The 16,770-nt window shown below is 43.3% G+C and overlaps 1 protein-coding gene across 3 annotated transcripts in view; it reads left to right on the forward strand.

Annotated features, from left to right (window-relative positions):
* Positions 1-16,360, forward strand: part of RBM46 (RNA binding motif protein 46) — a 118,867-nt gene extending 102,507 nt beyond the window's left edge. For all 3 annotated transcript variants that reach the window (XM_077279388.1, XM_077279385.1, XM_077279384.1), the window contains exon 5: positions 14,356-16,360. In XM_077279388.1, the coding sequence (XP_077135503.1) occupies positions 14,356-14,546 (191 nt within the window). In that variant the 3' untranslated portion in view covers positions 14,547-16,360. The remainder of the gene's footprint in view (positions 1-14,355) is intronic.
* Positions 16,361-16,770: the final 410 nt, after the last annotated feature.

The following is a 16,770-nucleotide window of genomic DNA, read 5'->3' on the forward strand; positions in this document are numbered from 1 at the left end:
ACCACCGTTTGAGCGCATGGCAGAGCTCGGAAGGGAAGGAGCATCATTTGCAAAGCAGACTTAGATGGATTGGTCTGCAGGCGTCACATTGCGTTTGCAGAGCCCCTAATGTACCTAAACAGTAGAAACCCCCCACAAGTGACCCAATATTGGAAACTAGACCCCCCAAGGAACTTATCTAGTTGTGTTGTGAGAACTTTGAACCCCCAAGTGTTTCACTACAGTTTATAACGCAGAGCCGTGAAAATAAAAAAATAAAAAAATTCCCGCCAAAATTATTTTTTAGCCCCCAGTTTTGTATTTTCCCAATGGTAACAGGAGAAATTGGACCCCAAAAGTTGTTGTCCAATTTGTCTTGAGTACGCTGATACCCCATATGTGGGGGGGAACCACCGTTTGGGCGCATGGGAGGGCTCGGAAGGGAAGGAGCGCCATTTGGAATGCAGACTTAGATGGAATGGTCTGCAGGCGTCACATTGCGTTTGCAGAGCCCCTAATGTACCTAAACAGTAGAAACCCCACACAAGTGACCCAATATTGGAAACTAGACCCCCCAAGGAACTCATCTAGATGTGTTGTGAGAACTTTGAACCCCCAAGTGTTTCACTACAGTTTATAACGCAGAGCCGTGAAAATAAAAAAATTAAAAATTTCCCCCCAAAATTATTTTTTAGCCCCCAGTTTTGTATTTTCCCAATGGTAACAGGAGAAATTGGACCCCAAAAGTTGTTGTCCAATTTGTCTTGAGTACGCTGATACCCCATATGTGGGGGGGAACCACCGTTTGGGCGCATGGGAGGGCTCGGAAGGGAAGGAGCGCCATTTGGAATGCAGACTTAGATGGAATGGTCTGCAGGCGTCACATTGCGTTTGCAGAGCCCCTAATGTACCTAAACAGTAGAAACCCCACACAAGTGACCCAATATTGGAAACTAGACCCCCCAAGGAACTCATCTAGATGTGTTGTGAGAACTTTGAACCCCCAAGTGTTTCACTACAGTTTATAACGCAGAGCCGTGAAAATAAAAAAATTAAAAATTTCCCCCCAAAATTATTTTTTAGCCCCCAGTTTTGTATTTTCCCAATGGTAACAGGAGAAATTGGACCCCAAAAGTTGTTGTCCAATTTGTCTTGAGTACGCTGATACCCCATATGTGGGGGGGAACCACCGTTTGGGCGCATGGGAGGGCTCGGAAGGGAAGGAGCGCCATTTGGAATGCAGACTTAGATGGAATGGTCTGCAGGCGTCACATTGCGTTTGCAGAGCCCCTAATGTACCTAAACAGTAGAAACCCCACACAAGTGACCCAATATTGGAAACTAGACCCCCCAAGGAACTCATCTAGATGTGTTGTGAGAACTTTGAACCCCCAAGTGTTTCACTACAGTTTATAACGCAGAGCCGTGAAAATAAAAAAATAAAAAATTTCCCCCAAAAATTATTTTTTAGCCCCCAGTTTTGTATTTTCCCAATGGTAACAGGAGAAATTGGACCCCAAAAGTTGTTATCCAATTTGTCTTGAGTACGCTGATACCCCATATGTGGGGGGGAACCACCGTTTGGGCGCATGGGATTGCTTGGAAGGGAAGGAGCGCCATTTGGAATGCAGACTTAGATGGAATGGTCTGCAGGCGTCACATTGCGTTTGCAGAGCCCCTAATGTACCTAAACAGTAGAAACCCCCCACAAGTGACACCATTTTGGAAAGTAGACCCCCTAAGGAACTCATCTAGATGTGTTGTGAGAGCTTTGAACCCCCTAGTGTTTCACTAGTTTATAACGCAGAGCCATGCAAATAAAAAAAATTTTTTCTTTCCACAAAAATTATTTTTTAGCCCCTAGTTTTGTATTTTCCCAAGGGTAACAGGAGAAATTGGACCCCAAAAGTTGTTCTCCAATGTGTTCCGAGTACGCTGATACCCCATATGTTGGGGTTAACCCCTGTTTGGGCGCACGGGAGAGCTTGGAAGGGAAGGAGCACTGTTTTACTTTTTCAACGCAGAATTGGCTGGAATTGAAATGGGACGCCATGTCACGTTTGGAGAGCCCCTGATGTGCCTAAACAGTGGAAACCCCCTAATTATAGCTGAAACCCTAATCCACACACACCCCTAACCCTAATCCCAACGGTAACCCTAACCACACCTCTAACCCAGACACACCCCTAACCCTAATCCCAACCCTATTCCCAACCGTAATTGTAATCCAAACCCTAACCCTAACTTTAGCCCCAACCCTAACCCTAACTTTAGCCCCAACCCTAAATGTAGCCCTAACCCTAGCCCTAACCCTAATGGGAAAATGGAAATAAATACATTTTTTAAATTTTTCCCTAACTAAGGCTACGTTCACATTAGCGTTCTGCGTCGCAGCGTCGGGCGCCGCAGCGTCGCCGCATGCGTCATGCGCCCCTATATTTAACATGGGGGCGCATGGACATGCATTGCACTTGCGTTTTGCGACGCATGCGTCACTGCGACGCACGCGTCATGGCGCAGAGGACGCAGCAAGTTGCATTTTTTGTGCGTCCAAAATCAAGCAAAAAAATGACGCATGCGTCGCAAAACGCAGCGTTGTGCATGCGTTGTGCATGCGGTGTTCCTGCGTTGTGCGTTGCGTCGCCGACGCTGCGGCGCACAACGCAAATGTGAACGTAGCCTAAGCGGGTGATGATGAAGGGGGGTTTGATTTACTTTTATAGCGGGTTATTTAGCGGATTTTTATGACTGGCAGCCGTCACACACTGAAAGACGCTTTTTATTGCAAAAAATATTTTTTGCGTTACCACATTTTGAGAGCTATAATTTTTCCATATTTGAGTCCACAGAGTCATGTGAGGTCTTGTTTTTTGCGGGACGAGTTGTCGTTTTTATTGGTAACATGTTCGGGCACGGGAGATTTTTTGATCGCTTTTTATTCCGATTTTTGTGAGGCAGAATGACCAAAAACCAGCTATTCATTAATTTCTTTTGGGGGAGGCGTTTATACCGTTCCGCCTTTGGTAAAATGGATAAAGCAGTTTTATTCTTCGGGTCAGTACGATTACAGCGATATCTCATTTACATCATTTTTTTATGTTTTGGCGCTTTTATACGATAAAAGATATTTTATAGAAAAAATAATTATTTTGGCATCGCTTTATTCTGAGGACTATAACTTTTTTATTTTTTAGCTGATGATGGTGTATGGCGCCTCGTTTTTTGCGGGACAAGATGACGTTTTCAGCGGTACCATGGTTATTTATATCCGTCTTTTTGATCGCGTGTTATTCCACTTTTTGATTGGCGGTATGAGAATAAAGCGTTGTTTTTTGCCTCGTTTTTTTTTTTACGGTGTTCACTGAAGGGGTTAACTAGTTATGTAGTTTTATAGGTGGGGTCATTACGGACGCGGCGATACTAAATATGTGTACTTTTATTGTTTGATTTTTTTTTAATTTAGATAAAGAAATGTATTTATGGGAATATTTTTTTTTTTTACTTATTTATTTAGGAATTTTTTTTTTTTTTTTTTTTTTTTACACATGTGGACATTTTTTTTTTACTTTTTTACTTTGTCCCAGGGGGGGACATCACAGATCGGTGATTTGACAGTGTGCACAGCACTCTGTCATATCACCGATCTCACTGACAGGGCTGCAGGCTTACCAGCCGGATGTCAACTGCGATAGTCAGCTGACACCCGGCCGCGATCGGCCGCGCTCCCCCCGTGAGCGCGGCCGATCGTGCTGGACGTACTATTCCGTCCTTGGGAAGTAGGGCCCACCCCACATGGACGGAATAGTACGTCCAATGACAGAAAGGGGTTAAGGGCATAAAAATAAAAATTTTGAAAATTGCAAAATTTTAAAAATTTTCGCCATATTTCCGTTTTTTTCATAAATAATCGCAAGTAATATCGAAGAAATGTTACCACTAACATGAAGTACAATATGTCACGAAAAAACAACCTCAGAATCAGCGGGATCCGTTAAAGCGTTCCAGAGTTATAACCTCATAAAGTGACAGTGGTCAGAATTGTAAAAATTGGCTCGGTCATTAAGTACCAAATTGGCTCTGTCACTAAGGGGTTAATATCACCTAAAAGACCATTTTGATATAGTGAAGAAATTGTATAGTAACTTTTTTGTCCCCTTATACTATGCTGGCCTCTCTTTTTGCTTTGTCTGAGGCACCAATCTATTCTGTTTTTGTATGGTTTATATTTGTTGAATTAATAAATTTATTGTTTTAATATTGTGGTCTAGAAAACACTTCTTGATCCTAAATATGGAGTTCTATAGAAGGATCTATATGTTTTATTAATAATGTATGATCTCAGTGTTTCGGGGGCTAATGTGCCAGGAGCAGTCCGTGGCCGCTCCTGACACATAGTGCCGGATGTCAGCTGTGATAGTCAGCTGACACTCGGCCGCGCTCCCCCCGTGAGCGCAGCTGATCGCGTCTGATCGGGTTAGACGTACTATCCCGTCGGTGGTCAGATGGGATAGTACATCTAATGTCAGAAAGGGGTTAAGCAAACCTCGGTGCACACAGTGGAGGAGTCTGGTTGGACCTCACATGGTCCTCTGGCAGATATTTACACCTAGCCTTTTAGCTTTTTTAATTGTTTTTAAAATGTGTTTCTTTTTTTGTTTTTCTTGTTTTTTTTCAGTCTCAATAAACCTTATCTATTTTTGTTTATCAAGGTGATCCTTGCCATAGTTTACACACTTATTTGTCTTTTCTTCATTTGTCCTTTTGCAAGTATCACAGTTTGTAAAAGCTTTTGTAGCCTAGCTAACAGTCTTCCAATTCCTGTTTGAGTGATTTTCGTCCATTCTTCTTTGGAAAATTGCATGCACTGCTATTTTGATGTCTAGCCACAGATTTTAATGAAGTTCATGTTTTAATGAGGTTCATGTCGGGACTGTGAGGGCCATTGTCATACCTTCAGCTTGCACCTTTTGAGGTAGTCTTTTCTGGATTTTGACGTGTGTAGATGCCATCCTCTTTTCACTTTCTACTTTTATACAGATGGTTTTATGTTTGCATCAAGAATTTTTGGAAATTTCATTGAATTCTTTCTTCCCCCTACCCGTGAAATATTCCCAGTGCCATTGGCACTCCATGCCTAATAGTTGGCGAGATTTTCTTTCTCTGTAATTCTGTGCCCTTATTTCTCCACACATACCTTTGATCATTATGGCCAAAGAGTTCTATTTTAACCTCATCTGTCTACAGAATATTCATTTCTCTTAAGTATCGGCACACGTGACCTCCGACCGCAGCAGGAAAGCTCAGGACTGGCTGACACTGCGCGCTACTGAATAGGAATGGCTACTCACCGCTCTCTGCGATGAACGGTCCCGGTGAGTATTCTGGCAGCTGTGCTCTGCTTGTGAGTAGCGCATGACGTCCCTGCCATACACTGCTTACAAGCATTAAGCATCTGCTGGCACCGGAGCAGGACGCTGCGAGGGAGCGCCGTGTAGGTGAGTGCAATGTTAATCCAATCAAACCAGGAACAGGATGGGGCCAATTATAAAAGAAAAATGATGGGACCAATCATACCAGGAACAGGATGGGGACAATTATACCAGAAAAAGGATGGGGCTAATCATACCAGGACCGGGATGGGGACAATTATACCAGAAAAATGATGGGGACAATCAAACAAGTACCGTGATGGTGCCAATCATACCAGGATAAGGATGGGGCCATGCACACCAGGATAGGGATGAGGGGGCCATTTACACTGGATAGGGATGAGAGAGCCATGCATACCAGGATAAGGATGAGGGGCATGTGTATCAGAATGGGGATGAGGGGACCATATATACCAGGATAGGGGCTATTACAGTACTGACACTGAGGCTGATGTATATTTTACATAGACACTGAATCTACGAAATCATAAAAGCCTGGACAATAATAATGTCAATTCAGTTTTAGCATATAGTGGACATGGCAAAAAACCTCAACAATTGTAGAATTGCAATTTTTTTGCAATTCCACCGCGTTAGGATTTTTGTTTCCCCATTACGCAGTACACTATATGGCAAAATCAATGGTGTTGTTCAAATGTACATCTTGTCCGGCAAAAACAAGCCCTCCATGGCCATATTGATGGGAAAATAACAAAGTTATGGCTCTGGGAAGAAGGGGAGCAAAAAAACCGAAAACTGAAAAACCCAAGGTGGTAAAGGGGATAAAGATGACAAATTTCCTTTATTTTTGAGGCAAAAAAAGTATGTTGTCATTTTTCTCATTATAAAACTTGCTAAAAGGAAAATGAGTCAATGCAAACGCTTGTGCACCCTTGTTTATTTTTGTGCTTAGATATTGTAACTTTGACCAAGGTTTCAGACCTTAATTAGCCTGTTAGGGTTATGGCTTGTTCACTATCATCGGTAGGAAAGGCCAGGTTCTGCAAATTTCCCAGGTTTATAAAAAGCCAGCCTTTCTCGGTCCCCCATGACAGCACTACGGAGAGAGGGGATCCGCCCTTCAGGGACAGGAAACCTACAGATAAAAGGGCGGAACCTCTCCCTCGCATCAGTTTGGTTTCCTGTCCCTGACAGGGAACCTCTTTTCGGTGGTACCTGTTATGAAGACCGATGGACCGGGCGGTCGGGTTCCGGCAGCGAGGAGGCTCCTGCCGCGGCTTGTCCGGCTCCCGAAGCCGCCACCGCTGGAACCGAGGGGTTCTTCAGGGTGTGCGGAGGGAGAACGCCGCCGACTCTGAAAGGAGGAAGGGGCGCTGGATCACCCGGAGCTGCTGTGCCGATAAGCGCATGCTCCGGGTGTAGAAAGATGGCCGCCGCTCCGGAAATGCGGCAGAACTTCCGGGTCATCGCCGCGCGCACGCGCGGTAGCTTCTCCCTGAAGGATGTGCGCAGGACACCGGAAGTGCGGTGAACGCCGGGGGTGGCGACGGATTCAAATAGGGAGTTAGTGCACACATAGCTGTCGCACTATCTCCCTGTAACTATGGAGGACAGCGATCCACAGCAGCTGCAGCCGAGGCAGCAGCACCATAAGAAGGTGGACCCTAAGAGTTCCAGAAGAAGTGGGTCTAGTAGTCAGTCCACGCAGCGCAGCAGATCTGCTGCAAGGACTAACTCTCCTCAAGAGACTCCTCTACCAGACTCGGGCCCTCCTCCAGAACCGGTACCTGCCTCCACATCCGAATGGTGAGTGATCTCCGTGAAAGTACATATTTTATAATGGGGTTCCCTCTTCTCCCTTATTAGGGTAAGAAGAGGACGGAGAAAAAGAAAAATAGGGCTTGCCCCACCTGTAGCAAAGCTTTGCCGATAAACTGGAACAAAAAGCTTTGTAAATCATGCGTTCAACGGTTATTCTGTGAAGAGACCCCTGATTTTGCATCTGAACTTAAAACTATAATTAGATCTGAAGTTCAGAATGCCCTTTTATCTTCCAAAAAAGGGAAGGATAAGGTGAAGGAGACGGTATATCCCCTCTCTGTCCGTTCCTCATCTGAGGACGGAGATTCTGACGATTCTAAATCCTCCCTATCTTCCTCCGATGAAGATTCGGGCCACCATTGCTTCCCACTAGAGGAGGTGGATGCTCTAGTGAAAGCCGTCAGAGCTACTATGGGGGTTGAGGATCCCAGGCCCGATAAAACGGCTCAAGATATAATGTTCGGAGGTCTGGGACAAAAAAGCGGAGAACTTTTCCATTAAATTCCAATGTCCAGACCCTGATCAAAAAAGAGTGGGAGAAACCGGACAGGAGAAATTCTTCGGTGCCCTCGCTTAAAAGAAGTATCCCTTTGAGGACGAGGCGTCCACTTCTTGGGACAAGGCACCAAAATTGGACATAGCAGTGGCCAAAGCCTCGAAAAAATTTGCGCTCCCATTTGAGGATATGGGTACCCTCAAAGACCCTTTAGATAAGAAAGCGGATACCTTTCTTAAAGGGGCATGGGAATCGGCTGGGGGTAGTTTGAGGCCTGCAGTTGCGGCGACCTGCACCTCCAGGTCTTTAATGGTGTGGGTTGACCAGCTGGAAAGCCAAATTAAAGATGGGTCGCCCAGGAATAAATTGCTAGACTCAATCCCTGCAATTAGGGCAGCAGCAGCGTTCCTAGCGGACTCCTCAGCGGACTCAGTGCGTTTAACATCCAAAGCCGCTGCCCTCTCCCAACGCAGCTAGAAGAACCCTATGGCTTAAGAGCTGGCCAGGGGACCTCGAAACGAAGCTAAAACTGTGTTCTATCCCATGTGAGGGGCATTTCTTATTTGGGGAGACCCTGGATGACATCCTCCAGAAAGCTGGAGACAAAAAGAAGGGATTTCCAAATCTGGGACCAGCGCCATTTAAACAGTCCTTTCGGAACCGAAATTTTTTTCGTCGGCCTCCCAGAGATCAAAATAAATGGGAAGAAGGGAGAAGACGGGATAGAGGTTACCTTTTCGGCAACACCTCCCGTGACAAAAAGCCCGCCAAATGACATTTTTCCTTCGGTGGGGGGAAGACTCACCTCATTTCTTCCTGCCTGGAAGAAAATATCCAACAACACCTGGATTTTAAATCTCATACAATCTGGTCTGAAAATAGATTCCCCCCCCTTCCCCCCCCCCCCCCCGAAATTACATAGTGACAAAAACAAGATCCTCGGCAGCAGAACAAGCAGCATTAGAGAAAGAAATTATTTCCCTTCTGCAGAAATCCGTAATCCAGGAAATCTCCCCTCAAGAAATAGGGGAAGGTTTTTTCTCCCCTCTGTTTCTAGTACCGAAAGCCGACGGGTCCTTTCGGACGATTATAAACTTAAGAAACTTAAACAATTATGTAAGAAATCACAAGTTCAAAATGGAGACAATAAAATCTACAATAAAAATTCTTTTCCCAAATTGCTACATGGTCGTGATAGACCTAACCGACGCATACTACCATGTGCCCATCCACGAACATTCTCAAAAATTTCTCAGGATGGCGGTCTCCATAGAAGGAAAAATAAGAAATTTCCAGTACAGGGCCCTCCCGTTTGGGATCTCAATTGCTCCGCGAATATTCACGAAATTAGTAGCGGAAATGATGGCCCACATAAGGGAACAAAACATTATCATAGTCCCTTACTTGGACGATTTTCTTATTGCGAGCGACTCGGCTCAAAGTTGCAGAGAACAGAGAGACCGAGTAATGACTATTCTAACAGACTTGAGTTGGCTCATAAACATAAAAAAATTAAAGTTGGAACCCTGTCAAGTACAGGAATTCCTAGGGCTGACGTTAGACTCCCAGGTTCAAGAATGCCGACTCCCTGGCCCCAAAAAAGACAAAATATTGACCATGATAGCACAAACTCTACAAAATCCCTCCATGACTCTAAGGAGGGCAATGTCACTACTGGGCTCTCTATCTTCATGCCTGCCAGCGATACCTTTCGCACAATTCCACACAAGGGAGCTTCAGTGGCACATACTAGAATGGCAGTTAATATTATAAAACAATTTGGAAAGCAGGGTCATCCTAAATTCCTCGGTTATTCATTCCCTTCTTTGGTGGGGAAAGAACCAGAATATTTCAAAAGGAATTCCTTGGGTGCCAAAAATTTCTCGGGTAATAACAACCGATGCGAGTCCCAGGGGGTGGGGGGCCCACATGGAAAACAGAGTGGCTCAGGGCGACTGGTCAGTTCAGGAACTGTCAGCATCCTCAAACCAAAAAGAACTTTGGCCGGTGCATCGTGCTCTTCTATCTTTCCTAACCTACATTCGGGGACATCATGTCCGAATTTTCTCGGACAACATAGTAGCATATATAAATCACCAGGGAGGAACAACGTCTCGGTCACTGATGAGTTCCTCCGCCAAAATTATCAGCCTTGCGGAAAAAAATCTACTGTCCCTCTCTGCGCTACATATTCAGGGTTCAAAAAACGAGAAAGCAGATTATTCGAGTCGAACCCAGTTGAAACAAGGCGAATGGTCCCTGAATCAGTCTATCTACAACCAGATCACAGAAATGTGGGGAACTCCAACAATAGATTTGTTCACCAATTCCAAAAACAAAAAAGTAAGCAAATTTTTGCTCACTGAGTCCGGAAGGGAATCCCCAGGCTCTGGATGCCTTTCTGATCCCATGGACACACAAGCTGACATACGCTTTTCCGCCAATCATTCTGATTCCGGCAGTCATTCGGAAAGTCAGAGAAGACAAAACAAAAATGGTCCTTATTGCCCCGTTCTGGCCAAAAAGGACATGGTTTTCCTGGCTAAGGATGCTATCGGTCTCAGACCCATGGGTCCTACCAAATATACCAGACCTGCTACAGCAAGGACCGATCTTCCACCCACAAGAGTCGAACTTGCACAGCCTGGCTTTTGAACGGGGACTATTAAAGGAAAGGGGCTTCTCAGACAACTTAGTGGCTACATTGTTAAAAAGTAGAAAACCTATTACTACTAAAATATATGGGAAAACATGGAAAAAATTCTTGTCTGTCTTCAAAGTAAAAATCCAGGAGGGACCTTCAATTAATAAAATACTTGAGTTCCTAGAAAAAGGTCTGGAACAGGGGTTAGCGGTCAGTACTCTTAAGGTACAGATAGCAGCCCTGGGAGCACTCTATAACCAAAATATTGCGGCTGACCCATGGATAATAAGATTCATTAAAGCGGTAACGAGATCAAAACCTGTAGTTACCCAAAAGATGCCCTCATGGGACCTAAATTTAGTCCTCTCCGCATTATCTGGTCCTCCATTTGAACCCATAAACACGATTCCCATAAAAACACTGACACTTAAAACCATTCTTCTAGTAGCCTTAACATCCGCGCGCAGAATAAGCGATATTCAAGCCCTATCCTCTAACCCACCTTTTACAAAAATTTTGGATGATAGAGTCACTCTTAGACCTGACCCGGCCTATTTACCAAAAGTGGTGTCAAAATTCCATAGGTCACAAGAAATATCCCTGCCGTCCTTGTGCCCAAACCCCAGAAATGAGAAAGAGCAGAACTTCCATAATCTAGATGTCAGAAGGTGTCTAGTCCAGTATCTAGATTCTACCAGGGAGTATAGGAAGGAAGGCTCTTTGTTTGTCTGTTTTCAGGGTCCCAGAAAAGGATTCCGGGCATCTAAAGGTACTTTGGCAAGGTGGATAAAAGAGGCAATAGCGTTGGCATATTCATCCACGGGGAATACGATCCCGGATGGTATAAGAGCGCATTCTACAAGAGCAGTAGCTACCTCATGGGCTGAGAGGTCAGAGGTATCGATAGAACAAATCTGTAAGGCGGCCACCTGGTCATCACCATCAACCTTTTTTAGGCACTATAGATTAAATCTAGCCTCTGTGTCTGACTTGACCTTCAGGAGAAGGGTTCTCGAAGCGGTGGTCCCTCCCTAAGCTTAGTCTCTGCAATTCTCTCCGTAGTGCTGTCATGGGGGACCGAGAAGGTCATAGTTACTCACCGATAACGGTGTTTCTCGGAGCCCATGACAGCACTCGCTTATTCCCTCCCATCACGAGTGCGGTGAGCACCTTTAATTACATATGTTTAATATAATTTATATAATATAGTCTAGGCACGGGGTTCCTTTTTTTTTTTCTTTAAGAAATGTTACAATGTGATTTTTTTCTCTGTTGTAACTAACCTGGAGGTCCTCCGATGCTCTGTAAACCAACTGATGCGAGGGAGAAGTACCGCCCTTTTATCTGTAGGTTTCCTGTCCCTGAAGGGTGGATCCCCTCTCTCCGTAGTGCTGTCATGGGCTCCGAGAAACACCGTTATCGGTGAGTAACTATGACTTTTCTAACCGTGTGTGAAAAAACAGCAGCAGTGGGTTCTTCTAAGCAACTGCTTAGCACTCTGAAAATGAAAATGGTGGAGGCCAACAAAGCAGGAGAAGTCTATAAGATGATTGCAAAGTGTTTTCAAGTTGCCCTTTCCTCAGTTCTAAAGCATGTCAAGATAAGGTCTGAAAAACCAAGCAAAATTTCAGCAACAGCTGCTTGTAGGATTGCTATAGAGGCAAATCAGAACTCATGCTTGATTGCAAAAGACCTTCAGAAATATTTAGCAGATTCTGGAGTTGTGGTACATTGTTCTGTTGTTCAGAAACACCTGCACAAATATGGCCTTCATTGAAGAGTCATCAGAAGAAAACCTCTTCTGCGCCTTCACCATAACATTCAGCATCAGAACTATGCAAAAGAACATCTAAACAAGCCTGATGCATTTTGGAAAGAAGTCATGTGGACAAATGAGGTTAAAATAGAACTCTTTGGCAACAATGATCAAAGGTATGTGTGGAGAAAAAAGGGCACAGAATTTCAGGAAAAGAACATCTTGCCAATCATTATGCATGGGGGTGGATCAATCATGCTTTGGTGTTGTGTTGCTGCCAATGGTATGGGGAACGTTTCACAGGTAGAGAGGATGGATTCAATGAAATTTCAACAAATTCTTGATGCAAACATAATGCAATATGTAAAAAAGCTGAAGTTGAAAAGAGGATGGCTTTTACAAATGGATAATGATCCTAAAAACATGTCAAATTCCACAATAGACTACCTCAAAAGACGCAAGCTGAAGGTTTTACAATGTCCCTCATCGTCCCCTTTTGTGAACATCACTGAAAATCTGTGGCTAGACCTCAAAATAGCAGTGCATGCAAGACGACCCAGGAATCTCACAGAACTAGAAGAATTTTCCAAGGAAGAATGGATGAAAATCCCTCAAACAAAAAATGAATGACTTGTCAGGCAACAAAAAGCCTTACAAGCTGCGATACTTTCAAAAAGAGGTACTAACCAAGCAGGGTGCCCAAACTTTTACATTGCCCCATTTTCCTTTTTGTAATTTTTAAAGTGTAAAACATGAATATTTACAGTATATATATATATATATATATATATATAGCCTAACATACAAAGGAAATGTGTCATCTTTAACTTTAGGCCTTTTAGAGATCATTTAATTTTGAACTTGGTTAACTGTTTACAATAACAGTAATATTGACCAGAGGTGCCCAAATTTTTACATGCCGCTGTTGTCACGAAAGGGCTGGCGAGTAAACTGGGAACAGTGGCACCTTTCCTGGCCCTAGCACTAGGGGGCGCCCTAGCTCACCCTTTTACTGGGATACCTCAGATGGCGAGGATGCTGGGGCCTCTGCCCTTGCCCTGTCTCATAGCTGCAGCCCTGCATCTGTGCCCCTCCCCCACTTGGGGAAGAGAGGCGCTACGGTGTACTGTAGTACACCAACCTGACAGGCGGGAACAAAGACAAGGGTAAAAGAAAATTTCACTCACAAAATATACTCTCACAAATAACAGAGGTATCCAGCAGGGTGTGAAGGATGGGGGAAGAAATTAAGGCAGGTAAGGATGAAGAATTTCCAAGCGTACAAACTAAGCAACAGTTGCACAATAAACTCCTCCAGCTCTCCGTATCCACACCAGCTCCTCTCACTCCAGACCTATGTAGCAAGTGCTAACTCAGACAAGGACCTGGCCAGGAGGCCTAGCTGTTATAGGAGAGAGGAGTGGTTAACCGAGCACAGCTGAATGCAGGGATTTCCACATGGCCGATTAACCCCTGTCCTGCTAAAAGAAAACAAACACATTTAATACACCGGAGACGTGCTTCTTCTGAGCGGCGAAGCAGACGCTGCGGTCTTCTTGCACTACTCTGTTGCGGTAACTCTGTGACAACTGTACTAGTAAGGACACCAAATCCACAAAACCTCATTGCAGTTCACAACGGCATGCATACAGACCCCAAATGTATATGATGAAAGTAATACAGGTGCAAATAACTGATGTTCTCCTGGTGTATCCACCAGTATTTTTTTCTATTAGTCAACCTTATTAAGGCGGCTCTCCTGCAAGCACTTTACATATAGTTTACATTGAATTTTTGAGTTGTCTACCATGTTGACTTTTTGTTCCGTAATATAACCTATTGCAGTTTACAATTTCCTATGAGGCCCTGTCTGGCTTTGAAGAGGAGGAAGAGTTGCATCACATTGCTCTCGCTCCTACCTAATGACAGCAAGTGATGGATAAGTGGCAGAGCTGCTTTCTGTTAACATGCTTTGTGGGCTCATGGTTTGGCTGATGCTGCATCACATAGAGAATATCAGCCCTTCCTCCTGCTTGTGATAGATTTTGTTACATGAGTTTTTACTAGCAGGAATACACAGTTTGTATAGCCAGGAAGTTTTGTAACTACATTTTATCAATGAATATCGCTGCTTTCTTATAATACTTAAGGCAGAAATTATCACATAGAACCTACCTATCTTGTTGCCATTATTGTTTAGTCATTGTACTTTATTTAAATGATTTTTTTACTGATTTTTTTCTGTTTTCCTGTCTTTTCATGGTTTCAGGCTACAGCTTTCATCACAGTACTCTGAAGTCTGTTAACAGTGCTCAGTCACCTGTATCAGCAAGTTTGCCATCGTTCACATCCAGACCTTATTCTTACCCAAGCTACTCAGTGTCACCGACATTGTCCGTCACAAATGGAAGCCACATGGAGCAAGGACTTTTTGTCCCTAATCAGTCTTCTTATTTCTAGAGCAGTTATGAATTTCTCATGTTTTCATGTCTTTGATGATATAATTTATTTTTGGTTCCCTTTAACTTGTATTCAGCAGTATTGTTTCAGCTTTAATTGGTCTTAATTATACTGTTATTTTCATATATGCATTTGTAGGATAATGCTACAAGACCTCCAGATATCTGTTTCATGTCTTTATTCATATTGACATCATGGATTCTTTTTTAAAGGATCCCTGGTGTATAAGAGAGTACTATTTTGTAAGAAATCTTGATGGATTCAACTGACATACAGGTTTGTCAGGTTTCAGTTTTTTATTAATTTTAACCCTTTTTAAGGGGGCAGAAAAGTGCAGTACACAATACTATTCTGACTGCCAGCGTGAATAAAATCTTAGCAATTTAAGAGCAGGTTTCCTAATATTCAGATATTATTGTACATTTACTGGGTACCATAGCTTTCTAATAGGCTTTCTAGGCTAATAGTTCATGCATTTTTATGACTTTATAAATACGGGTTTGTTCTCTACTATTGTACAACACAAAATCTGAATGGGCTGAGCAGATGAGTCCGGAAAAGTCAAGAATCTGTGAAACTTTTTGAGACATTCATAATGGAAGGTGTATTTACATTTACATTTTCCTGGAATTTTCTAGTAATACATTTTTGAAGGAGGCACAAAATAAATTAAGGACATTTATACATGATTAAAGATGACCTGTCATCAGGTGAAGTGGACAGCTTTTGGCCTTATTTTATTCCCACTGCTTCCCTGAGTATTATTTTTAATTATTTTTTATTAAATCTGCCATACAATTTCAGAGATATGACCCCTTTATATTATTCTAATGTTTCTGGTCTATCTAAGAAGGCATGGCTCACAGCATAATACAGAGCAGCCCAAAGACACGTCCCCAACAAATCCTGTGAGCAACCTCCTTTTTTAAAGACCATCAAAGTTAACACAAAATAAAAAGGCTGAAAACTCAGGGTGCTTTCACATTGCGTTCTGAATAAATATCCATCTGGAAGCTGTTTTCGGGGGGATTTCGGACGTATGCCCTGACAGGGACACAGAACGCAATGTGAAAAACCCTAAAACAAAATAAAAAAAAACTTGTCCCTTTTGACCTGATGACAGGTTCTCTTTAATGTGTGAGCACATACAAAAAGGATGGCAAACAAGCTTAAAATGACATTAATTAATAAATACATATAGCAAACAAGCATAAATTAGCACTTATTATTACATATTAAATCATTTGTCGTTCATCTCTAATTTTCTACATTGTATACATAAAATAATAGCCTATTTTACATTAGGTAAAAGTACAAATAGAAGGGGGGACCTGAAGCCGTTGTGCAGTATAGCAAGTAATTAAGCCATTTAAAAAAAAAATGCTTTACATATCCCTCCATGAGTTTTGTCACTGAATTTAAGAAGATCTGGACCATTATGAACTTGGTCGTGTTAGATTTCTGTTTATACAAGTATTTGTGTGTCATTGTCATATAGAATTTATGGCGATAAGAAAGCACAGCAGTTTAAAAGGTTTGCTGGGCTAAATAAAAGCTTGCCCCGGAGACTGGATGTGTAAAAATAATTGATTAATACCCAGCTGCATCCAGTGGAGGCCACTTCGTGTTCTGTGCTGACACAGGTAATGGAGGTGTCACTAGTGATGAGCGAGTGTGCTCGTTGCTCGACATTTCCGAGCATGCTTGGGTGTTCGCCGAGTATTTTGGGCGTGCTCGGAGATTTAGTTTTTGTCCCCGCAGCTGCATGATTTGCGGCTGCTAGACAGCCTGAATACATGTGGGAGTTGCCTGTTTGTTAGGAAATCCCCACATGTATTCAGGCTGTCCAGCAGCCGCCAATCATGCAGCTGCGGCGACAAAAACTAAATCCCTGAGCGCTCGGAAATCTTGAGTAACGAGCATACTCGCTCATCACTAGTTGTCACCTTTCCACCAGCCTCTGGATTGCTGCAGCTTGTGATTGACTGCAGTGGTCAGGTGAATTGAGCAGCAAATGATCAGATTGCTCAAAGTCACCTGACTACTGCTGCCAATCACAGGTCACAGTAGACGTGGAACGGTGATGTCTTCTTGTGCAGAGCACGGAGCGGCCTGCACTGGATCCAGGTGGATATTCAGGCAAGCTTATAGTTTTCCCACACTACCTCTTTAACTGTTTTTGTTAATTAATGTAATAATACAACATGTGACAATGTCTATACAC

Source organism: Ranitomeya variabilis, chromosome 1 (assembly GCF_051348905.1).
Source record: "Ranitomeya variabilis isolate aRanVar5 chromosome 1, aRanVar5.hap1, whole genome shotgun sequence".
Classification (NCBI taxonomy): Eukaryota; Metazoa; Chordata; class Amphibia; order Anura; family Dendrobatidae; genus Ranitomeya; species Ranitomeya variabilis.